At 45.4% G+C, this 25,842-nt stretch overlaps 1 protein-coding gene across 1 annotated transcript in view; it reads right to left on the bottom strand.

Annotated features, from left to right (window-relative positions):
* Positions 1–25,842, bottom strand: part of COL22A1 (collagen type XXII alpha 1 chain) — a 310,548-nt gene that overhangs the window by 22,455 nt on the left and 262,251 nt on the right. The window contains exons 41-55 of the mRNA XM_075920074.1: positions 23,670–23,747; positions 18,431–18,466; positions 17,222–17,275; positions 16,016–16,060; positions 15,486–15,533; positions 13,302–13,415; positions 10,309–10,362; positions 9,397–9,450; positions 7,695–7,748; positions 5,856–5,909; positions 4,310–4,363; positions 3,410–3,454; positions 2,079–2,132; positions 1,381–1,425; positions 433–486 (exon numbers count right to left, since the gene is read on the bottom strand). Of these exons, the coding sequence (XP_075776189.1) occupies positions 433–486; positions 1,381–1,425; positions 2,079–2,132; positions 3,410–3,454; positions 4,310–4,363; positions 5,856–5,909; positions 7,695–7,748; positions 9,397–9,450; positions 10,309–10,362; positions 13,302–13,415; positions 15,486–15,533; positions 16,016–16,060; positions 17,222–17,275; positions 18,431–18,466; positions 23,670–23,747 (843 nt within the window). The remainder of the gene's footprint in view (positions 1–432; positions 487–1,380; positions 1,426–2,078; positions 2,133–3,409; positions 3,455–4,309; positions 4,364–5,855; positions 5,910–7,694; positions 7,749–9,396; positions 9,451–10,308; positions 10,363–13,301; positions 13,416–15,485; positions 15,534–16,015; positions 16,061–17,221; positions 17,276–18,430; positions 18,467–23,669; positions 23,748–25,842) is intronic.

Here is a 25,842-nt window from a genome sequence, read left to right as displayed (position 1 = left end):
ATGGGGAGGGAAACCAAAGTTGCTAAGCAAAAAAAAAAAAAAAAAGAGGGTGCTGTGCCTTTAAATGGCCCCGTGTTCCTCACTCCCCCGTCCCCACCAAATGCGTCAGGGGAAAATTGTCCCCAACGGGCTTCCATCTGAGGGAAACAAGAAATACTGGACATTACACATGTTCAGTATTTTCTGGTTCTTTTACCGGATGGGGGACCCGAATGGGGGACAGTCCGGGCGAAAACCGGAGGACACCTGGCAACCCTAGTGGGTTGAGAAGAGACAGAGCCCCTCAAGTATCTACCCTGAGGAGCACTGCCTGTAAGTCCCCTCAGTCATTCTCTCTCTCTAGTACAGTTTTTCCAGTTTTCTCGTTTACTCTGAAACAGTTTTCACTTGTCAAGGGATGGAGACTTGCTGCCATGCCAAGAGTACACTTACATCCTTCCCCGGTGGGCCCTCACGACCGGCCGGCCCGGTCCCGCCTGGCTCTCCCTGGAACACAGAGCAAAGGAAGTAGTAATGAATTCAGTGCATTGCACACGATAGAAATGCTGGATTCTGCAGTCCTGGAGTGCGGTTTGCGGCCTCGGGGCATGAGATCTGGTTAAATGGTGTAGGGGGGTAGAGAGTCGTGCATCTTGCTTTCATGCCAATAGGCACAACGCGGTTACAACCTGGGAAGAGCTGCTTTAAAAATGTGTCATCTGCAAGGCTGAGCAGCCCTTTCCAACAAGGCCTTTGCTAGTGAGAGTGCAGTGTCTGTGAAGGCAGGTGACACACTCATCACGGAGCAATCGTTTTAGGGAGGAAGAAGGGAGGGTCTAGGTCATTGGGGCTCTCTGACCATCCTGCAATGTGCCACTGGGCCATCATTTATTTCCCAAAGAGAGTCAGAAGTAGGCAGACGGCCACTCAGTTTTCCATCTCACTCCTATGGCAGGGATCCCTCGGTGCTGCTCTGCAACATGAGAGTTGAGAATGAAGCCAACTCTTGATGTGAGACTTGAATTCAGGACTTTCTGATTGGGAGGCAAGTGAGCCTAAAAGCTCCATTCCCCTCATCTTTGAAATCAGCCTGAAATGCGTGGTGGTGTGTGATTTCATACTAGTGCAGCCTGTACGGTCAGTTCTCTGCCCCTCTGGTCCGCAGCTACGAACCAGGTACTGTGGCTTTCGGGCCAGTGCAGAAGGAGGTGTGCTGTGAACCAGACATGCACAGGGACATCAGGAAGGGAGCACGAGGTTGTGCTGCACTAACCCATCAGTGACCGCTCAATAAGCCAGTACTGATGTTAGCTGGGAGTCAAGGCAACAAAGTGACCTGGAGTGCCACTGACTCTCCCCTATACTGTGCCCGACACACACAAAGCTGGGCGTGTTACTCACCCTGGGTCCTGGGGGACCTGCATCTCCTCTGGGCCCCTTGAAACCCTGCAGAAGAGACTGACATTAACACCAGCCAGAAGCATGGACCTGCGGGAAGGCCTTGGTTGAATGGTGCATGCCCACTGGCTGCCCTTAAAACCTCGCCAATTTGGCCCTAGAAAACCAGGCCCTGGTCTGCGTGGAATTGCACCGTGCCAGGAAACGCCCAGGGAGGGCTGTATCCCAGGGAAGCAGCATCGACTTAGCAGCACGGTGTGTGGGCGGAGCCTATGCAGGTGTAGCTACTCTTCCAGGTGAGCATGAACCAGAGCAATTAGGGAAAGGGGTGGGGACTCGCTCTCCCCTGACCCATCCACTTTGGAGATGTGTGATGCATGGCTGGAGGCCATGGCCTGAAGCAGTGAATGACCCTGACATTTGGGGCACACAGACGGCTTCTTGTGTCCTGACCTCCAGGCAAAGAACCTGCACAATCTGCTCCGGGGAATTCTGAGGCAAAAGACCCAGAAGTGTCCTGTTCCATTTCCTGGATTATTTTTCATCTTTATGCCGTGGAAATGCCTAGATGCTTCAGCCAGGCTAGACCTTTTGTACTAGGTGCTGTACACACATATAATCAAAGACCATCCCCGCCCAAAGATATTCCAATGTATAAGATAAAACAGTTTCTGAATTAAACCATCTGCTGTAGCACCTACCGGTAACCCTCTGGCCCCCTCTTGGCCGGGGAGTCCAGGTTCTCCTGGTTTGCCCTATTGGAAACAAGTACATTCAGATTCCGATATTGTTCCATCATTCCTAGCATATGCATCATCATCATCCAAAAAGGGATTCTGCCCTTCCCTGTTGGTTGCAATGCGGGTTCTAGGGATAAGTCTAATATGAATGCAATGGAGATGCTCTCACAAAACTCACACCTGAGTGCACACAAACCGGACATATGGAACACAGGAACCCTGCACCCAGGTGTAAACCTACCCTGGCTTCTAGAACTGTGAGCTTTGCAAGTCTAAGAAGCACCCACACCTGTTGCCAGGCATACCTGACTGGACCAGATTTTCAAAATTAGGTGCATGCATTTGCGTGCATCTCTGATGCACACATATAAAAGGGGTATTTTCACAGAGAAACAGGGCATGTGCAATTGTTTATGCAAAATTGTGTGCATTGGACTCTGAAAACATGGCCCTGTCTATACAATACCTTTAACACTGAAAATTTGTCCGCTGTCAGGATAAGGAAAGAACTAATATTTTGGAAAATCACTGAAAGGGGATAGGGGCAACAGATCCAGGAAGCACATTCTCAAAAAAATATGCACATGCTAGGGGAATGCTGTATCCTGCCCACCTCATTAACAATACCTTTTGGCTGGAAAATGCCAGGTCAAGTCCTTTTCCTCCCAGCGCCCAGTTAAAAACAATGGGGGCAATCAAACCCAAAACTTCCTATCCAATTTTCGCTCTGTAGCCCAACTGAATTTCTCCTGATTCCTTCTCCATAATCTTCCATTGGCTGGTAAAACCTGGCTCCTTTGGTTTAGTATTATATAACAGACTGGGGTCTCCTTAGAATTTACAGTGACATAACCAAGAGAGAGCCACTTTGAGCTGCAGATACGATTCCCAGCTCCAGGAGACGTGCCCATAGTTAGCACTGAGTTCCTGCACTACAAATAGAGCATCCCTGCAGCAGCTTGAGCAACTGGATACTCAGCTCAGCTAGCCCCTCCGGCAGCTCCCCCCACTACAGCTGCTTGTCCTGTTAGCTCTTCTTAGCACGGCAGCTTGATGCTGTGTCCATGGGTGTGATCACTCCCCCAGCTCAAAATGCACACCTGCCCTAAGAGTAAGGCGGCCAGGTCTCCTTTCAGGGCAAGATTTGCATGTTAACAGATCGCTTAAAGCACTGCAGCATTAATCAGGTGCATGCAAACAGGCTTCCAGGTCCTCTTGGGAGTCTGAAAGCAACAGCCAGTGTGGCTCTGAATGCCTGGCTACATTAGGGTGTCTACAGAGTGAATCCTTACTAGTTCCCCGGGAGATCCAGGCTTGCCATCCTTGCCGTCAGCGCCCTGTAAGTGAAACATCTGTTAGGGGTCCAGGTGGCGATAACAGAAGATGGGTGCACCCTTTGTTAGGGTGAATCTTGAGATGACTGGCCACTGTGAACCATGAAATCAGGTCCTGTGTGACACACCATTCTCACTTCTCCACCTCAGCTATTCACAGGCAACACAGTCTGTCTGGCCACACCGTCGCTACGCCCACACCCTGCCAACTCCAACTCTGTCTCTCTCCAGAATGGGACATGCACAAGAGCCAGATGCATGATGCTTCACCTTGTTAGTATCCCTAGTGGTGCTTTAAGATAGGAATGTAAGGCCAAAGCAGCAGGTGGCTTAAATCAGCATTGTTCCACTGCTACATTGATTTACACCAGAAAAAGCTCTGGCCCATAGACATTAGCGATAGACAAGCCTCACTAGATCCATGCAGTTGCCAGATGAATGGGGTTTCAGCTATTAAATTGATCCTGTGCTTGTTCTTCAGCTCAGACCAGGGGGATCATTACACTCTGGACACTAAGCCTTAACAAAATCCCTGTAGCAGTATGAAGTGCTGACAATTATCTATGCCCACATGCTTGGAGGCATTATCTCACATTAGTGCTCCTCCGGGAAGGTCTCTGACAGGGAAATAAGAGTCAGGCAAGAGGAACAGACAAATCTCTTTTGGAAACTATCCCTTATCTGGCAAATGCTTGACTCAGAATACACACTGAATGGAGTCCCATAAAACCGGAGTTAACTCAACAACATCAATCTCATCTCTGCTCCGCGGCAGCTCAGAAACATCACTTACAGTGGACACAGGCTGGCAGGAAACGTAACATAGTGAATGAGAAGTAATTTGCAATTGTCACTTACCTGAAGGCCAGGCAGTCCCGGTGGGCCTGGGGGACCAGGTGGGCCATCTTTACCCTGTAAAGTGGCCACAGATGGGTTATTGTTCAGACAAGATTTTCAGAGGCCGCATCAGGAAGAACAACAACTTAGTAAACTAAGAGTTGGAAGGGGAGGGGGAAATTAATTACACGTCTCTAATGCCTCCACAGATTTCCACTCCCTGATGGACCAAACTTTGCTTTGCTGTATTCACAGTTATTGGCACAAGAGGCCAAATTCAGCCCTCTCTCCCACCCCAGATAAAGAAATGCAACTCTCATCGAATTCAGTGGGACTTGCAGCCTTTAAGATGGGGCTGGATTTGGTCTCAAAAGTGTAAATTGCATTGTGGGAAATGGGGAAGATGTGGATAACAACACAGCAAGTCTCTGCCCAGCTTTGTGCTGTAGGGATTAATATTCAAATCAGCCAATGCATGTTTTATTGTCTGTTTGCATTACACTGGTGGTTATGAAAGGGGACTGTCCCAGTGCATGAAATCCTCTGGTTATCCATGGGATTGTAGAGCACACAAGTTCTCTCACACACTGCTGTGACTGTAACTGAGTGGGCTGAAAGAAAAGCACATCCTTGGTCTCTCTGCTACGACGGCTAACTCATCTCACCACAGCCAGCGGGTGGGCAATTCTTGGTTGTTCCTGATGAAGGCTACAGTTGAAGATATGGACAAAAGGTGACAGGCTCGTTAGCCAACCCAGAACAATCCAGTTCCAGATTTGCATCATTAATTACACACTGCTGCATTATTCTGACTCAACAGCCTGTGTGACTCTAGGAAGCCTCCTTTCGGAAATGAGACACTTTGCGGTAAGAATCAGCCAGATTCGGGAATGAAGATCAGTCACAACCAGATCAGATTCTGTCTCGCCCAGGGATTTTTACTGCCATCCATCACTGTAGTATCTGAGCACTTTCCTTGTACAATCAGCAGCAGTAATGAAATCCCAAGAAGGCTTTGTGGAGCCTCTAGTATTTCACCCTTATTATCCAGCACTGTGTCAGCAAGTGAGGGTCCTGCTGGGAAATTAACTGTGGTTTGTTGATTCATTGTTGCACTAGGGTCAATTCCTGCATGGATAAGAGAGGCAGTAGAGACTCTCTTGAGAGAGAGACCTAGGATGTGGGCTGAGCAGCTCTGAAAGTAACCATAAGAGATGACAAGCCTGAATAGAAAGCTTGGACTGGATTCATGAGGCTTAAATAATTCCTACCCCAGTAAGGGAGTAGATTTTATCCTGCTGTAACCTATGTGAGCTGACTTTGCAGAACAGTAGGGAACCTGCTCCCTGAAGAGTTTTCCCGTCATATCCCTGCTGTATCAGGAATTCTCATTCTGGAAAGCTTGGATTGCATAGAAATAAAGGAAATAAAGAGTTTCCAGCAGGGCCTATTCAACATGAAGAGCATTTTAAATATCACTTGCGGAGCTTGGGGAAAATACCCTGTTTGCTTCAGTTCAGCCTTACTTTAAAGAAGCTAATATTGTTCGCGCGGGCCTATGGCTTACTATATCCCCTGGCATTCCTGGGGGTCCTGCAGGTCCTGGTTTGCCATCTGGTCCCTAAATAAAACAAAGCAGAAAGAATATGAATTGCTCGTACATAGTGTATCCTTGTCAGCACAGTCAGTACCACAGATGGCAACGCTACCACTTTCTTTCGTTCAGTCATATTAGTGTTCATTCAGATTAATTCATCACAGAAAAGCAGCCATCAACATCTGTATATAATTACCCGTCTGACCTATAAGCAGATATTTTAGTTTGTTTGCTGTTCCAGAAAATATACAGTAATTAGAAAAAAAATATTGTGCCCCAACTAATTTTGAGAAGAATAGAACTGCTGGTAGAAAGATCTCAGAGCACATACTACAGAAGGCAAATCTTGGAATCATTAGGCTAAGAAGCAATGGAATAGTACATGAAGTAAGGGGCTTAATTTGCAGCAAGGGAGGTTCAGGTTGGATATTACGGAAAACTTCCTAACTGTCAGAGTGGTTAAACACTGGAATAAATTGCTGAGGGATGTTGTGGAATCTCTATCACTGGAGATAGTTAAGAGCAGGTTAGATGAATATCTATCAGGGATGATCTAGATGGTGCTTGGTCCTGCCATGAGGGCAAGGGACTGGACCTTCCCATTCTAGTAGTCTATGATTCTATGCTTAGTCACCGTGGCCAGAACAAGACATCATGGGCATAGGCTGCAGCAGGGAAAATATAGGTTAAACATTATGGAGAATTTCATTCATTACAAAGTCTCTGTGAGAAGCAAGCTGCTCAGGGAGGCTATAAAATTATCAAAACTTGAGATATACAAGGCAACCAAATAGCCTTCATTGGTAACCTCACACGCCCTTCCTGGTGAGGTTGGTGTCACAATGGCAAAGCAAAAGTGCAGCATAAATCCAGCCATGATCAGAATGCTGTTGACTTTGGGATTAGGAGGGGGTTGCAAATATTTAAGAGGTGGAGGGTCAAATTGCAAAGGGGCCTACCTAGCTTAAGCAGTGGTGGCTTCAGGGAATCAGGGAAAAGATGGAGCTCTTGAGGGACACAATCCACTCAAGAAAACATGTTTTAGTCAGGTCTCCTTAACACTATCTGGATAAGACTTTTTTCATGTAAGGAAACACCATTGCTAATATGGAGACTGGGGAATTTGGAAATGTGAGGAGTGAGACCTGGGAGACATTCCGATTGGAAGTAGTTTTAGAGAGATAGCTGTGTTCGTCTGTAGCTTTAAAAAGGAGTAGTTCTATGGCACCTTAGAGACTAACAAAATATATACAGTATCATCAACTTTTGTGGGCAAAACCCACTTGTTCAGATGAACCTTAGTGGAGAAAAAATAAGCCTAGGGAAGAAGCTATCCACAACATGAAACACTTGAGATCTTTGTTCTAATATCATTGTATATAATTTAAGGAGTCAAAGAGCCAAATATCTTCCCTTTTGACCTTTGTTATTTCTAAAGTCAACCAGCAGCCTCCTATAGTACATATGGGAAACACCATTATTTTTACCATGTGATCTCAGTGAAAAAAAAAATTCATGCCACTTGCCTTTTCTATCAAACAAGCAACTGAAGCTTCACATAAATGTACATAGGTGAGGCAAAGTGATGGCTGCAAAATGCTTGCATGATGTGCTACGTATCATGAGTGTGGGACTCTCAGATACTTCAAGGTCTATTACGAACCCAAGCATCAAAGAAATGGCACCGGTGTGGGTGGAAGCAGGTCTCTGTGGCATATATAGGCTGCAGTTACATTTATTAGTGACACACATACACATGAAGCATGATTTGCTTTTCAGTATGAGGGGGAAAAGTGGAGGAAAACTTACAGGGGGCCCTGGGTTTCCAGGAGGTCCCGAGAATCCAGGCATCCCAGGGTGACCCTGCAGAATCAGAAGACAACTATTACATTCGTGCCAGATCCATTCTTCACTCTTAAGTCATGTCCTCCAAATTTTAGGGCAGTAAATGGCCGTCATAAGGAAGCAATGATGTAAATGTGAAATGAGTGAATGCACAGAAGGGTTAGTTGGTCCTACATTACCCTGGGATTACAAAAGCCTGGACTTGCAAAGCATGCACATTTATGCTGTCTCTAGGGGTACATCTACACTAGCTCGTTAGTTCGAGCTAGGTAGGGTAATGAGGGCAAGCGGAGTTGCAAATGAAGCCCGGGATTTAAATATCCCAGGCTTCATTTGCATGTTCCCGGGCTCCGCCATTTTTAAATCTTCCTTAGTCCGAATTCTGTGCCCGCGGCTACACGCGGCACTGAGTAGGTAGTTTGAATTAAAGATCCTAATTTGAACTACCATTACTGGAATGAGGAGTAACGGTAGTTTGAATTAGGATCTTTAATTCAAACTACCTACTCCGTGCCATGTGTAGCCGCGGGCACGGAGTTCGGACTAAGGGGGATTTAAAAATGGTGGCGCCCGGGAACATGCAAATGAAGCCTGGGATATTTAAATCCCGGGCTTCATTTGCAACTCCGCTTGCCCTCATTACCCTACCTAGCTCGAACTAACGAGCTAGTGTAGACGTACCCTAACCCTTTAATATACATTGGCTTTGGATAACTCGTCAAGAAACCTAATCGCAGCCTTGGTATGAGTTGCATATTTTGTATGCAAAGGAAATATTCACTAAGCAATTGGTGCAAGGTTAGCAGTCAGTCAAGAAAGAAGCACAGTTCGAATGCAGATGTACTTTTCCTGAGGCATCTGCTGTTCTGTGTTTATAGGAGCTGGGAGAGAAAAACCAAAATGCCAAAGTGGAAGGATGCACAAAAAGAGAGCTGGGCAAAATGTTTGTAACTTCACACTTAATGCATTTGCTGGCTTCATTACTATATCCAAAATCTTGCCCTCCCTCAGTGGTAAGGTTCACAAAACCTTCAGGAAACTTTGGCTTAGTTTTGGTCAAAATGTGTCTTAGTCCCCTGTTCCTGTGGGATCTCATTTCCTCTGGAAATTACCCCGTTTCTTTCCCAGACAAGACAGCAGCCTCTCCTTAATCTCTTACCCAGCATATCTTTGCGTAAGCAATTTGGGTAGCTAGGTACTCACACAGCCTGGAGTGTTTCAGGTGCTAAGGTGAGAGAAAACAGCAGTATAGCAGCACCAGGATATGGTGGAACCTTCTGGATCCTGATGCTGTAAAGGTTGCCCACCCCCATGTCTGACCTGTGCACTAGCCAAATGGTCAGCCCTTAAAAACCAACAAGGAGTGAGGCAGCCAAAGGGATGCCTGCCAGAGGTATCAGAGGTGGTGGTGACAGTGGGAAGAAAGGCCACATGACTGCTGCTGGTCACTAGACAGAACATGAAGATGCTGGTGCGCAGGGGTTTTAGGTGGAGAGCATCCTGATGAGGAAGATTCCAGCTCAAGTCTTCTTACTCCAGCTCCTCTGGAGGTTGTGGGAGCTGAGGATCTTCACCTTTCTCCCCACTGAGGAGAAAGTCGCCAGGGAGAGAAACCTAGTTATGTCCTATACTCCAGTTGCACTACTTGGGAAGCAAACACTTTTACCTGTCCACCTTTTTCACCAGCATCCCCAGATGTCCCACGGTCTCCTTTAGTGCCCTGTTAACAAACAAAGCCATTAAAAGCCATTAAGATTTATGACATTCTGAGCTGCAGGATCCACGTCAGCCAAGCACCTTACAATATGCTTAACTTTAAGCCCGTGCTTAAGTCTCATTGACATCAATAGGACTCACGTATGTACTTAACGATAAGCATTTGGTTAAGTGCTTTGCTGAATTGGGAGTCTCACTATCCATCTAACATACATTTATTTGTCCGCTCCTCTCCCCCTCCCCCCAAAAAGCCAAAGCAAACAAAAAAAAAAACCCAACAACAAAACATTGTCTGGAAACTACTCTGGCTGGGGAGCCCAAATATGACTTGACCAATGTCCCAACTTACTACTAACTTGCCAGGTGTGGAATCAATATCTCCCCAACACAGCATTGGTCAATATATTAGAACTGTTAGGCAAGTGTAACTGTTGGGGGAAAATGGTCTGTTGTTTAGTACTTAAAATGCATCTGGATGTTTGTCATTGAGAAGAGCAGGAAGGGACGGACTGACTTAGGACCAGCCATTCCACTTAACTACACTATTGGGAGTCCTTTTTACCCCACCAGAGTGTACCATTCTGGGCCTTTCAGGAGATCAGCACAGTCTGTGCATTACATCCCAGCAAAACACTGCCATGCATTTTGGAAGGAATGCCAACAGATGCTGGATTCCGGGTTACGTTGCTGTGATGTTGCTGAGGAAGCTGCATGATTCATGGGAAAAGTCAGAGAGGCAGCACAGGGCTTGTCTACCACTCAAGTTCTACATAAGTTCTGCCCCTCCACATTCTGCTTTGGCCTTTGCTCTAAATAAGAATAGAGTCGATCCAGGTGACATTAATAGAGGAGAATGACTGACCTTTGGACCATCCACCCCTGGAGGGCCTGGGAGACCCCGGGGTCCAGGATCGCCCTACAAAAAAGAGGAAAGCGCTCAGTCACACCTGTAGCTTACAAAATCAGAAAGACACTCTAACTGATCAGTAACCCATCAAGTGCAGAACCAACAGACACAAGGGTGAGCTATCACTTCTGCAGCTTAACACAGTCGAGTCTGAGTCCAGCTAGCCAGAGTGCTCTAGGCCTGTGTGACACACTCCTGATTACATGTATTCAGCAGCAGAGGGACCCATCAATACCAAAAAGTGCCTGTCTTAAAGCAGGCTCTTCTTCAAAAGACAGGCCAGCCACTAGAGGGAGACATAATCATAGTCACAACAAATTTCAGACATATCGTAACTGGGGCCAGGTCTACACTACATCTGGAAGGTTGGCTTAAGGTTCGCAACTCCAGCTACATAAAACACATAGCTAGAGTTGGCTTACCTTAAACCAAGTTTGGTGCCATCTTCATAGAGCAAGGCCGATGGGAGCAAATGCTCTTGTCAGCTTCCTTTATTCCTCTCAACTGCAAGGAGTACTAGTGCCAACTGGAGCTGTTCTCAGTATTTGATTTAGTGGGTCCTAAGTACACCCGCTAAACTGAATGCCAGGAGATCGATCTCCAGTGTGGAATGTGAAGATGTGACCTAAGAGATTTATGCTCAGATCTGGGATGGGAGACTTCCCCCCCCCCCAAAAAAGGTGATGGGAATCTCTCCTCTGAACTTGTACTCAACCGATGTCCCAACTTAGTACCATGAGGCCTGGATGGTGGATATAATAGATCAGGGGGCATGGTGGTACCAGAGGTGCTTTGTTTTGCATAAAATATAACAACAGAGGTGTGGTTGCTTGTGGTGATTAAACATCCCTTGAGGCTTTCTACAAAAATAAGTGTTTGCTGAACCGGAGGACTCACAGTGTGCCTCCCTAGCTTAAGCTGGATATGGCGCCTCTCACATCCTGCCTTACACAATCCCTGTGTTCCACTCCAACACAGCAGCCCTCCAGTGGCCAGGAGAAGTGATGCCCACATAGATTGAGTGCTTTGGAGTGAGAGGAACCATGCAATTGGCAGATGTGAGATGCCATGAGATGTGCAGGAGAAAGCACAGAGGACGCATGGGGCCGGACGATCAGGTACACCAGTCACTCCACTGAGTTCTATGCCAATGTATGTAGAACACACAAGCTGGTGTAGAAGAAGAGGGAGCCTCTTAGGCTTTGTAGGGAGGCTGAGAGAAAGAGCTGAAATCAGAGCACAGGGGAGACTAGAGAAGTGGGTACTTCTGCGGTTATGGACATGGTATATGTGGACTGAGAGTGAAGCCCCAAGATGGTCCCTCTCCCACTTAGATCCCTAAGTCTCGGCTTGACAAAACCCTGTCCGGGTTGATTTAGTTGGGATTGGTCCTGCCTAGAGCAGGGGGCTGGACTTGACGACCTTCTGAGGTCTCTTCCAGTTCTATGATTCTATAAGGGGATGGTTTGAGATAACATGATCTTGGTAACTAATTGACCATTCATTATCAGAGGTAAATAGGTCAATGGAGGGATGATAGGAGTTACTATAGAGAACTTTCTGGGTGTCTGGCTGATGAGTCTTGCCCACATGCTCAGGGTTTAGTTGATCGCCATATTTGGGGTCGGGAAGGAATTTTCCTCTAGGGTAGATTGGCAGAGACCCTGGAGGTTTTTCGCCTTCCTCTGTAGCATGGGGTATAGATCACAGCTGGAGGATTCTCTTCATCTTGGGGCCTTCAAAGTATTTGAAGGCTTCAATATCTGAGACATAGGTGAGAGGATTATTCTAAGAGGGGTGGGTGAGATTCTGTGGCCTGCACTGTGCAGGGGGTCAGACTAGATGATCATAATGGTCCCTTCTGACCTTAAAGTCTATGAGTCTATATGTTAAGGATGCAGTCCTGCAAACCTCATTCTCATTGAGTATCACATATTCACAGGCCTCCGCCACCTTCTTGTTCAACTCCCTCCTAAAAATTCACTCTCTCCTTCCCGCAGGTTTCCTGAGAAACAGAAAATCCATTCAGCTATCTTGGAGCTACTAGGACTGTCTTCTCCTGTCCTCTCCTCTCCCTTTCTGATTTGGTTGTTTCCCTCCCTCTTCTCTCTGTTTGCAGCCTCTTGCCCTTGTCTGCAGAGGGCTTGGCTGAAATGTCCTTTCTACCTTTAGCAGGCTTCCCCGAGGGATATATAGGAGGAGCGAGACAAGGGGGATGGCTCCTGTAGTCCAGGCTGCTTTCAGGATGGGAGCAATCCCCAACACAAAGGCTACGTCTACACTGGCCCCTTTTCCGGAAGGGGCATGTAAATTTCACCAGTCGTAGTAGGGAAATGCGCGGGGGATTTAAATATCCCCCGCGGCATTTAAATAAAAATGTCCGCCGCTTTTTTCCGGCTTTTAAAAAAGCCGGAAAAGAGCGTCTACACTGGCCCCGATCCTCCGGAAAAAGCGCCCTTTTCCGGAGGCTCTTATTCCTACTTTGAAATAAGAATAGGAATAAGAGCCTCCGGAAAAGGGCGCTTTTTCCGGAGGATCGGGGCCAGTGTAGACGCTCTTTTCCGGCTTTTTTAAAAGCCGGAAAAAAGCGGCGGACATTTTTATTTAAATGCCGCGGGGGATATTTAAATCCCCCGCGCATTTCCCTACTACGACTGGTGAAATTTACATGCCCCTTCCGGAAAAGGGGCCAGTGTAGACGTAGCCAAAGATTTGCTGGAGGGCAGAGTATTCCAGTCATCCCCTGCCACCCTTTCATTTGTCCCATTTGTCGTCTAAGCTCCTTCATGCTACCCGAGCAGGTTAAAGGTGCTGTAACAGAGTTGGAATCCTATTTCTGGCCTTTAGACATGTCTATGAAGCACCTAGTGCCTGAAACTGAATACAGGACTATTAAAATCAGCGATCAAAATGGTCCTGAAGCCTGGACCTTACTGCAGATCTCTCACCATTTTCCCATTCAGTCCATCTCTACCCGGAGGTCCTTGGGCACCTCTGTCACCCTTGAAGCCTGGCATTCCAGGGAGCCCCGGCGGGCCAGGCGGGCAGTCGTTGCACACATCCTGAAAGAGATGAGAGTATTATTGAGGAAACTGAGGCTCCCTTCTAGAGCTACTGACATTCAGTGTGAAGTCAGCAAGGTGGCACCATGGGCATGGAGCGGTAGGTCTCTGCTCCATTCAGATTAATGGCAGGCCATGGCATTGGTGTGGTCCCTGAGTAGGCATTATGGGCAGTCCTCAAATGGGCCAGCTGAGTCATAGCTCAGATTAAAGCCAAGAGCATGGAATGCGGGAAATGTCTATTCCTATGGGGGGAGAGAGAGGAGAAACGTGAAGCAAGAATACAAAGAAAAACAGCCTCTCTTGTGAACTTATCAAATCAGTGTCTTATCCAACCTCAAAAGCTAGGCTGGGGGAGTGCTGAGAGGGCTGCTCTCTAGGGAAAACCCAGGGGCTGCAGAGAATTCGAGGTGGCTTCTATTCTATTTTCTATAGGTTCTTATACCAGGTGGATCCCCATAGTATCTCAGGAGTAGTGCACTGAGCAAGGTGACTACACATCGGTTGTGCGCTGTTTGCTGTCTCTCATCCTCTTCCTGCAGGGCACAACGTGCAGTGGAGTGTCTTGCTTTGCTAGAGCACGTGGTGGTTTTACATACACGTCCCTTGCTGTGTGCTTATGTGAGAGAAGGCAGGTTAAAGAGGTGAGGTTTTTGGTGGTCCTTCACTCCAAGAGGAGTTCATGCTACAGTCTTACCACCTCTAAAGAAAGCAGGTTAGGGGGCACTTGCCCTCCCCGTGAGTACCGCGCCTATACTCAGCAGATTGGGGGCAGGCACTGTGGAATAAGACGGAGAAGTGAAGCGCTGCCCACTTGAGGTCATGAAAAGGCTCTTGGTATTTGTTGCAGGGGCAGATGTCTGCCACAGTGCCCTGGCCAAATTCCACCTGGAGCATTACGCTCTTGCTGCCCTTTCACTACATATTCTATATCTCAAGAAACACCGAGCAAGCATACAGAATTCCGAGCCTTTCATACAGAGAGGCAGTGCAGTCCAGTGGATAAGGCAGAAGGGTTAGATTCTGTGCCTAGCTCTGCAGAGATCTATTGTCTGATCTTGGGCAATGCACTTTGCCTTTCTTTTCCCTGCTACTCCTCGGATGTCTTACCTACTTTAGAATAGAGGCACTTCAGAGAACGGTCTGCCTCCTACTTTATAGCCCGTAGAACAATGGGGCTCTGCACAAAGCTGGGGTCTCAGTGCTACTGTAACACAAAACAACCTCATACAGTGCACATTGTGTAACGATATTTGGGATCTTTCGAGAAGAGATGCAGTGTAAACATCAGGTTTCATCTCAAGATAGTAACCAGAGAGGGCTGCTCTTTTCAGCTCTAAGAAGGAGGCCAGTTAGCAAGTCATTTTTCAGTGCTTTTTAATCAATAGGTAAAGATTTCTCGCCATGTCCCTAGACAGCTTTAAAATTTCTCCACTGTGCTCACGGCCATCACTAAAGATTTAGCAGCTGCTCAGCATCAAATACAGGATCATTTCCCATGAAATCGTCTTCATGGACTGCAAAAGGAAACCTGCAAACCCATATTTTCAAACATGGGCGTTTAATGATAGACATTACCGCCCCTATTAAATACCAAATGAAAACGTGGCCTGATTTCAAAAAGGAGCTGAATACCGATAGCTCAAACGGTCTTCGGTAGGAGACGTAGGGGCTCAGCATTTTTGAAAATTAGGCCCCGTTATTTAGATGCTTTCAGCGGTGTTTAAAGTCTACCTTTAGGCAATTCTTTTTGAAAATATTTAATCCCAGAAATTCAGAGTGTCAGTTAGAGCTAAAAGAACAGCAAACTTTGGGATGTTCTAATTTACACTAGTTGGAAGGGACCTTTGAATGCTGTTGCACTGGTGGATTTTACTGAACAGAGCCCCTTTGGTCTCTAACATGTCCCTGCTGGCACTAGTGTGACTGTACAAACTGCTTGCACATGTGGCTGTTTAGAATGTTCAGATGCACACCTGGAGCTGACGGTTCAGATGAATCCCCATCACGGAGCATTAGTCCAGTTAAAAGCAAAAAACAATCTCATTACAAAGGCTATTTAAGCCATACCTTGACTAGGAGATTTATGTCCTCAGGAGAAAGCAGGGAGGAGGCACCCTGTGGAAAGATAAATCCATTGGTTAATACAAATGTAATAAGTAGCTCTATAAAATGAGACACTGAAGGTAAGTTTGCATGAAAATATCCTGTGGTTTGGTACTGATTTCCCTTGCACTCTCTGGTGCTCATTAGGGCAAATATGTCTCTTGTCAATTGCATTATGAATTTATTCCAGAATACAGGGACGGACTGGACAGATTCTAGCCTGGGGCTTGCATGAAAATACTAAGAGACTGTTGTTCGGGGCTTTTGCTTCCATTCACATACAGCATATTCAATTATTTTTGTACCGAGCAAAACCTACCATAGACACTTCTGCCATAATCACTCTTACCACTTGTAACTGTCCTCCCAATAAGAATAGCAAGCAAGCAAAGTTTCACTGTCCTCTGCGAAGAGTGGGGTATATGGAGGTGAGGATATAAAAAGGGAGAAGAGCAGAACATTTTGGGATTTAATCTAAAAGTGAAATGACGTACTGGCTTTCCAGGAGGTCCTCTTTCCCCAGGATTTCCAGGTAAACCCTATGGACAATGAAAAGAAAAATCAATAAGATTATCTCACAATCTCCTCTTCCCTATCCTCATACACACACCATCCCAGGATACTGCTGTGGTCTGGGATGACTATACATCAGTGGGCAAGGGATCTAGTCACAATAGGCATTGTCATTGCTCTTTAAACATGTTTTTCCCCTTAGTCCTGGCAGCCTTGGAAGATGGCTGCACTGAACAGTGTCTTTTTTTTGGCTTTGCACTTGTCTGTAAAAACATTTTCAGGGTTGAAGAACTTTCCTCCTCCCTATGAGCTGCTGATGAAGACAGTATGTAATGCTGATTCAACTAAAAACCAGTAAACAATCAACAGGGGCAGGTATAACTATATTAATCACCTCCTTATTAATATTCATTGTGTAGGAGTTAACATTACTAAATAAGGTTTTAAGGAAAATAGTGATAGATGTATGAATTAACATACTAAAACAGATGAAAGGGTGTAATTGTTGGCAATTTGTTGCCACTCGGCCATTTTATTGAATGTCCGAGATTAATGTGGATGGGCAATAAAGCAGCTCTCTTTACCCTATCTGCTCATGGGTCACCTGTTTCTTCTCTAACAGTGAGTAGATACCTTGAGGCTTCCCTTGAGAGTCCAGGATTTTTCTCTGAGGCTGTGTCTACATTGGCACCCCTTTCGGAAAAGGGATGCTAATGTAGCATTTTGGAATAGGCAAATCCGCAGGGGATTTAAATATCCCCCGCGGTATTTGCATTAACATGGCTGCCGCTTTTTTCCGGCTTGGGGAAAAGCCGGAGAAAAGCGCCAGTCTAGACGTTATTCTCCGGAAAATAAAGCCTTTTCCGGAGGATTTCTTATTCCTACTTGAAAGGGGTGCCAATGTAGATGTAGCCTGACAGTACACCTTCTCCGGTGTTGTTCTACCAGGCTCAGTAATGGGACTTTCCTGACATTGCACCGGCTAATAGGTCTTTTAGATTGTTCTCCCAGATGTTTGACCTACATATTTCTTTGGTTCAGTTTGTTCTATTGCTAGTAACTATCTCATTGGCCCACCCGAAAGAACCAGCTCCTGGACTGGGACAGACCATTTTGTTTATTGAAATGACAATATTGATGGTAGGCAGACTTTTTTACTATAATAATCTCTCGCTTTCTTTACTTACATCCTGCCCAGTTGGCCCCTGCGGGCCTGGAACACCCGGTAAACCTCGAGGGCCCTGGTAAAATGGGAATAAATAAAACTCATCAGAAATGTTGGCAGCCCATTTATACCCCGTGCTCCTATTTAACAGCTGCTCTATTCCTGTCTGCTGCAGAAATGGAGCTCTCCGCCATTTAACTACCAGGACCCATTTAACTAGCAATACTCTGGCATTTGAACTGATTTTCTAGAAAACCCATCACACTCCATGCTGATATAATATCTCCCATTAAAGGAACTCCAGGAACCTTGCAGCCTCACAAGCCCTTGGTGCTGTAGGCATTCTAGCACTTTCAGAGCAGTGAAAGGTTAAGCAGTGAGTCAACTGACTCATCTCAGGTCATACTGAAGAGAGGAAAACAGAACCCAGATAGCCTGTCTCCCTGTCCCCTGTACTCAATGACAAACACAAGGGGAATGATTCTGATCTCCCAGTATCACTGTAAATCAAGATTGACTCTAGAGTATCAGCAGAAATCAGGTTAAACAATATTATCCCAACAAAGTAGGAGACAGGTGAGTCCTGGCTGTCTTGTGACTGGTTAGATACAGCAGGACATAAAAATGGCCATACTGGGTCAGATCAAAGGTCTGTCTAGCTCAGTTTCCTGTCTTCCAACAATGACCAATGCCAGGTGTCCCGGAGGGAATTAACAGAACAGGTAATCAACAAATGAACCCATCCCTGTTACTCATTCCCAGCCTGTGATAAACAGAGAGGCTAGGGACATCATTCCTACCCATCCTGGCTAATAAGCTTTAATGGACCTAACCTCCATGAATTTATCTTGTTCTTTTTTGAACCTTGTGAAAGTCCCAGGTCTTCACAACATCCTCTGTCAAGGAGTTCCACAAGTTGACTGTGAGACAATGCATTGTTATTTTCTACCTAAAGTCCAGCAAAACACTTACAGGCAAGCTTAAAATTTAAACACATTCATAAGTGTTTTGCTGGACTTTAGGCAGAAAGTAACAATGTGGTGTACGTATGTGAGTAGTTCCAAAACTGAACAGGCACTTAAGTGCTTTGCTGCATCGTGACCTAAATCATGTAGCTCTATCTCTCCATCATTACCAGGCAAATGGGAAATATAAACACATCTTAACAAAATCATCACTATAAACGTTGCACCATTGTAAAAGCTGGTGTTGTTAGCAAGACATACTGTACCGATGGCCCTTTGTCTCCTGCTGGTCCCGCAGGGCCCTGCAAACAAACAGCAACAACACAGATGAAAAGGCCAGTAGAACCTGAAATCAACATCCTATGTGATCAATTAGAGAACAGCAACATAAGTTTAGGATTAATGAAAAGCACAGGTGGAGCAGTCAGGAAAAGGAAGAGAATCAGCATGGCAGGTGGTCTCCCTGAAGCAGATGAAGCAAGCAACAAAGACAGTAAATGGAGGAAGAAAAGTGTAAAAGAAACAATCCAACAGTCTTCCAGGCAGCGAGTGACGCTAAGGTAACACAGCCCAGGGGGGTCACAGCAGCTGCTCAGTGCAGCTTTACAAGCTGTCTAATCCACCAAGCTGAACCCCTGAGTAGTTATGTTGCAGAGGGAGGGAGAGGGAGAAATCCCTGTACAATAACCAACATCAAACAAGTGGAAACAGTGAAGAAAACTTCCATGTAGAAATATCCTCATGAGAGTTCTCCCCTTTGTGCCATGCGGAGCTTTCTCCCTCTCTCCCGGGCAGCTCTGGCAGGATGGGCACATATTGCTAGTATGTAGCACTAGAAGATTTACTCAGCATTGCTCAGGTCCTTAACTCAAATAGGTCTTTTTCTTCACTGAAATCATTGCTCTGAGGTGGGGCTGGGGATGAGGGGTTCAGTATACAGGCTGCCCTGCAGACAGAGGACAACCTAAGCCTCCTCACCACAGCAGGCTGGGGCCAGGTGGGAAGCTCCTGTCCATGGACGCTACAACAGGTACTGCCAGGGGAGGGGTGCGTGTCCTCCCATTGGGGGACAGTCACCCAAACAGACAAACGTTCTGAATTATATTGTAGATAGCTGTCCGTTCCTCCAACGCTGCCCCCTGCTGGACCAGTGGGGCTATAGTTGTCCTGGTTGCCATCTCTGGCGCCTTGCTGCCCCCTGTGGCCATCCGGCAGTATAACTCCCTCGTATCAGACCCCTCCCTTTCCATTTTATGCGACTCAGTCAAATTTCACACACATCCTATTATCTTAGGACAACCAAGCCCTTACCGTGCTTTAAGTTACAATAAGAGGAAGTTGCAAACCAATTTTGGTGGTCCTAGTTCTTTCCATTTAGAAGGAGTTCTTGAACAAACAAACTTACAGACAGATGGACGACCAGACAGACACACATTTCTAAATATATAGTAAAACAGTGTTTTGCAAACATTCATTTTCTCAACCCAGAGATAGAAAAATCAACATTTTACCTCCCCTGTACAGATGGCAAAGCAGAGACAGAGGTTAAGTGACATACCAAGGCTGCAAAAGAGTGAGATGCAGAGCTCAGAGATGGTGACTTTGGGTCCTGAGTGAGGAGCACTAAACACATCCCTCATTCACAGTGCTGTTAAAGGGTCTGATTCTGCAACCTTTACACATGACAACAGCTTCATTGAAGTCACCCGGAGTCAAGCCCTCCAGTTTGCAGTTTTATTTACATATTTTGTCTATTGGTGCTCACCTACTTTTTGCCCCACTTCGATCTTTTACATCAGTGCAAACCTCAACTCCAGCTAGATCAAAACTCCAGACTGAGCAGCAGCCAGTGTGCTGAGATCAGAATTAATGGGGAGTTAGAGATGAGAAGAATCCGAAAGAAAGAAAGAAAGAAAGAAAGAAAGAAAGAAAGAAAGAAAGAAAGAAAGAAAGAAAGAAAGAAAGAAAGAAAGAAAGAAAGAAAGAAAGAAAGAAAGAAAGAAAGAAAGACACACACACACACACCCTAGGGGGAGAGAGAAAAAAGTCTGATTTTTTTTTTGGAAGCAGAAAGGGAAATAAAAGTCAGAACAGTTCTGGGACTAGCCTCACCTCATCACTGAGAGCAATAGGTCAATACTCATGATCAGGCTCACTGACCAGATGTGGGGGAGGCAAAGGGGGCAGTTGTTCTGGGGCCTATCAATACAAAAAGGCTTGGAGCTTCCAGATGCCACTGCTGCCACTGCAGTAGCAGTGGCAGCTGAAGCTCTGGGCCCTCTAAGTTGCTGTTAGAGCAATGCATATCAAACTCCACTTAGCACTGAGCGCTGCCTGGGAGAGGCACGGAACTCTTCAGGAAGTGCTAAGGGCTGCTTTGCCCCAGCTTTTAGGGGGCAGGGAGCAGACTCCCGCCATCAACCTTGTGCAGGGGCCCAGGGAGGCTGCCAGTCCCGTTGCCCATGATACAGACTGGTAGATGGCAATACCATATTTGTTGTGAGCAACACACTAATTCTTTCCAACTTAGGAAAAAACAATGCTTTGAAGTAAGGAGAATGATGTACACAGTTGAGCAAGATTCTGACACTCGTAAGCCTTGTCTACACTAAAATCGCCACTGCCGCGATCAATCTTCCAGAGTTCAATTTAGTGAGTCTAGTAGAGACTCACTAAATTGAACTCAGAGGGCACTCCTGCTGGTGTCCAGTACTCCTCCTTTTGTGAGGAGTAAGGGATGCCAGTGAGAGCATTTGCTCCTGTCAGCCTCCCACTGTGGAGATACCACCAAGCTTTGCTTCAGAGAAGCGAACCACAGGTACGTATTTTATCTACTGGAGTTGTGTACCTTAAACTGAGTGCTTAGTCTAGTCATTCACATAAACAGATATTAAGGCCAGAAGGGACTATTAAATCATCTAGTCTGGATTCCTGAAAAAGGTAGGCCTTAGAATTTCGTCCAGTCACCTGTTGCGAGCCCAGTAACTAGAGCTCTGTGCAAATAACAATTTTTGGCGGGAGGAAGAATATAGGACAGTGGAGATACAAAAGTAATACAATTTCATGGAGTTTGCAAGGACTGAATTTTACATGTAACTTTAATCATTTTCAAGGATACAATTTTCAAGGATACAGAAGGAAAATGCTTCCTGTTCTTGTAACTGACTACATTTATTTGTAAAATTCATTGTGTCCTTGACACTGACCAGTGAAAGTAATGTTTTATAGTAAAGACTTTGTTGCAGACATTGTCCTTTGAAAAAAAAAAATCTAAAAGATCAAGGCTTGGGGGTGTTTTCAGAATTTCCATGCTGTCAGTGAAATGGTGATTTATAGAATACCCTACCAATAACTAAAAAATAACAAATCATAATGGCACACTAGGCTTCACAGAAGCTAATGTATTTTCTCATTTGAGACGTTAATTTCAAAATGTTCATTTGTGCAACTGAAATTAATTAGCCTGGTATAATCATAATCACATTTAAAGGATGAGCCCTCCTGTCTGAGACGCTTTTGGCTTTCCAATGGAAAAACAAGATGTCATTTAGAAATCATGGCAACAGGATTTTGTAGGTGCAAATATAGGAGAAGGAACAAATAAGCCATGTCTAAACGGAAGATTGATGCGGCCATGATTGATCTTCTGGAGTTTGATTTAGTGTGACTAGTGAAGACTCACTAAATCAAACTCAGAGGGCATTCCTACTTCTGCAAACAGTAAGGGAAGCTGATGGGACTGTTTGATCTGAACGGCCTCCCACTGTGGGGATGGTGGGAAAACTCAAAACCAGGTACATCAACTCCAGCTACCTAATTAATATAACTGGAGTTGCGTATCTTGACTCTACCTTCCCTTTTAGTGTGACCTGGCCTCAGGAATGGGCTAGCTAAATACCCCGCACATCTCATTCACAAAAACAATCCCCAGCATGGGAAATGCAAACTTTACAGGTCAGCACGTATCAATAGTTATCACAAAGTGATACAGTTTGCCATAGCAAAGTTACTTCCTGTTCCGAGTATAAAGGGAAAGAGCAATATCTAGATACCACTGAATGGTATTGTTGGGAAGTATTGACTGAAGTAGGGTCTATTAACCTTAAGACATATTATGTGGGGATGCACAGATTTTAGGATGTTTGGGTTTGCTACCTTCTCAGGAGTGTGATCAAGAGTGGAGTTTGTTTACACACTTACATACCTGGGGCCTGAATTTGCAAGATTCTAAAAAGCATCTGAAAGGTGAGGCGTGTCCTCAGATCTCACTGATAATACCAGGGGACAGACTCACTCATTACCTGGGAGGAACAGACCCCTCAAGGCCATAAAAAAACAGGCTACAGCATAGCTCCAAAGATGTACTTTGTATTCTATGGAAGGGGTGAAAATCCCAAAGATGAAGACACTAGATGGCGCTGTGGACATAAAGGGGCATAACTGTATAGGATTCACACACATCTCAGTTGAAAAGTATAATATGTGCTTAAATAGTTACAGTACTGCAGACAAGTAGATCTTTTGAAAATTGGGTTTTAAAATAATGTATTAAGACTTCTGACCACAGAATAGACTTTAGCCAGGATGCCTAATCTTTTGCTTCCATTTCCCAAAACATAGTACAGAAGGAAAATAATGGCATTTATTTAAATCATGGTTTTGGTTTTCTCTCTTAACCAACCTCAGCACGCAAGCTGGGGAAATGTGAAGTCAGAAAGGCCTCCCTCGCACAGTGAAAATGTCACTTGTGGTCTATTGGTATTAAGCGATAATCTGTATGGGAGCTAAGTTGCTAGCGAGACATGCTGTGCAAACAGAAACAAACACCTCCCAAAAGACCAAAAGACATTTGGTGTGAAATGACACGGAACTCTGGTGTCACATAGCACCAACATGATTGTTTCTGGAACTGCAGAAACAGATATTAACCACTTTGAGACCATCACCTTGCCTGCCTGTTTGGGCACGTTTATACTACAGAGAAGATCGGAGCTGCTGCTGTCAATCTTCCAGCATTTGAATTAGCAGGTCTAGTGAAGACACACTTATTCGAAATGAGTGGGGCACTCCAGTTGACACCGGTAGTCTCTCTTCCACAAGGAGCAAGGGAAGTCATAGGAAGAGTGTTCTCCCTTCAACTTCCTGCAGTGTGGACAGTGCCAAAAGTTGGGTTAAGCTACTTCAACTTCAGCTACGCAATTAACATAGCTGAAGTTGCATGGCTTAATTTGACCTTATCCCGTAGTGTAGACATACCCTTTGGGGGAGGGGGGTTGGGGTGACAAATTTATAAACCCACCAGCAACTCCCTATGACAGATGTGTTAAAATCTGGCCAATATCAGTTTCTGGAAGCTGTCAGCAGTTTGCAACTTCATTAGGTAAACTAATGTTAGAACTGCAAGAGAATTCACCCTACAGTGCAGCCTTCGATGCTCATTTCAGCAGCTGGCAATGGCCATGCCCTTGTCTTGTTACCAGTGAGGGAGGTCTCTTTAGTACTTACAGGAAGCCCAGCTTCTCCAACTCCTGGTGCACCTCTGTCTCCCGGCTGTCCAGGAAGACCAGGAGCCCCTCTATCTCCCTGAAACATCAAGAGACGAAAGATTTAGAAGCCACCAAGAGTCTGTATGTTTGAGAAAAGCGACCAATGGCTAACACTAATTTTCAGCTCAGAAAACATCACTGATGCTTCCAACGTATCTCACGTGAAACCGCCACACAGTCATTACAAATACGCTGCGGAGGCACTATGATAACATGGCGACATGGAAAAGTCACCGGTTCTTTATACTAGGGAACATTCACTGGCAACTCGTCATATTCTGCAACTGCTTTCCTTCTTTCAAAAGTGCTCAGCCCCATTTTCTGCGTATACGTGTGACTCCATTCTATGCCACATCATGCAACAGAATGGGAGGACAGAGCCCATAATTATTTATCCAGTATGTGGATCAGCTAGCATATCGCATTCCATTTCCAACAAGGTTCTTCTTTTGCTAACTGGGTTGACCTGATGTACAGAGATGAGGTGAGGACCTCAGATCTTTGCTGGGACAACCAGCGTATAGAATACTGCTGCTTTCATGTGGTTTTATACGTGGAACTCTGATGGCCTGCAGGATAGCAAGTAGTCTGCAAGGCACAGGAAAACGTCAGTCTTGTGAGCAGCCACTTACTTTCCTATAGTAGGTTGTACACACAGGTAACTGCCAGGTGTTTATTCTGAAGATCATAGAAGATACAGTTGGAAAGCAACTATAGAGTAACAGAATAACATTGCCCATTCCATTATCAGTGCAGAGTTGTTCCTTATGATATATTGTTAAGTACTTTATCCAGGGCAGTTTCAAATTACTCAAGAATAGAGTTTCAACCACACCCTTTAAGAGACTATTCCATAAGCTAAAAGACCCCATTGTTAAAAATTACCATATATACTCAATCATAAGCCTAATTCTTTTGGTAAAAAAAAATTACAATAAAGGGTGGGGGCCACTGCATTTTACCAATTTTTGTTAACTTGGGGGATCTGCAAACTTTAGTTCCAGCCCAGCAGGGCAAACTGCTATTGCACTGAGAAGTTTTATGTACCTGAAGTATCTGCAGGCACGGAGCCCATCAGCTCCCAGTGGCTGCTGTTCTCCATTCCAGGCCAAAGGGAGTGGCGGGAAGTGGCAATCAGCTTCCTGAATCTCCCATTGGCTGGGAAAGGTTAACAGCAGCCAATGGGAGCCGAGAGCTCCATGCTCATAGATGCTCCAGGTAGACAAAACGTCCCAGTGAGTCAGTGGCTTACGCTGATGAGCTGATACCAGAAGTTTGCAAACCGCCTATATAGAGTCAGCTTATGAATGGGTTATTGAAACTTTTACAATTTTTTAACTGGAGGAGGGGATTGGCTTATGACCAAACAGGCTTCTGATCAAAAACATACAGTAAATTATTCATAACAGAATTCAAAAGCAAGACCAGACTTTTGTTGTTTCAACCCTTTTTTTCCTGCTTACCATTTACTTTTGGGTGAGTAAATCATGTTCATTTTGAAGCTGTTTTCAGTCACTGTAATCAGCCTTTGTTCACAGGCTCCTGGATGGAAGTTTCCTACAGATACTGAATACACCGGGGCCTGCTGTATTAACATGGTGGGGAAACAGCAGGGTGCAATGGGGGAAGAGAGCTGCAATCCAAAGGTCCACTCCAAGGGTGGATGAGCAGCAGAGCGTGAAGGAAGCAATGTCTGTCATATGAGGGGAACACCTGAGTGACTGCAAAGGAATCTAAATTGCAGCTGATCCTACAACTGTAAAGAGTCCATCATTGTATTGATTCAAGGTTGCCAGTGAAGTTAGTATGGGTTGTGTCTCAGGAAGCATGGCAGAACTTGGCCCCTCATCTTAGTTATAGCTTTATACCGAGATATAAGTTATTTACTAAGCTACTATTTCCATGTACACAACCAGAGAGACATTACACGGGAAATACGTAGAGTTGCTTGGAAAGTTTCTCTTGCAACCTTTTTCCACAGAAAATCAGGAAGGCATTTTGAGTAAATGTTTCACCAAAAATATATTTTCCAGTGAAAAACGGACCATATGTTCAATGAAATCTTCCACCAGCCCCAGTGACAACGTGCAAATGTGTCCTGATTTCTGAGTACGATCCACAGAGGAATGGAG

This window comes from Pelodiscus sinensis, chromosome 2 (assembly GCF_049634645.1).
Source record: "Pelodiscus sinensis isolate JC-2024 chromosome 2, ASM4963464v1, whole genome shotgun sequence".
In the NCBI taxonomy this organism is placed as follows: domain Eukaryota; kingdom Metazoa; phylum Chordata; order Testudines; family Trionychidae; genus Pelodiscus; species Pelodiscus sinensis.
Note: the sequence above shows the minus strand (reverse complement) of the source record. Positions and strands in the feature narration are given on the sequence as shown.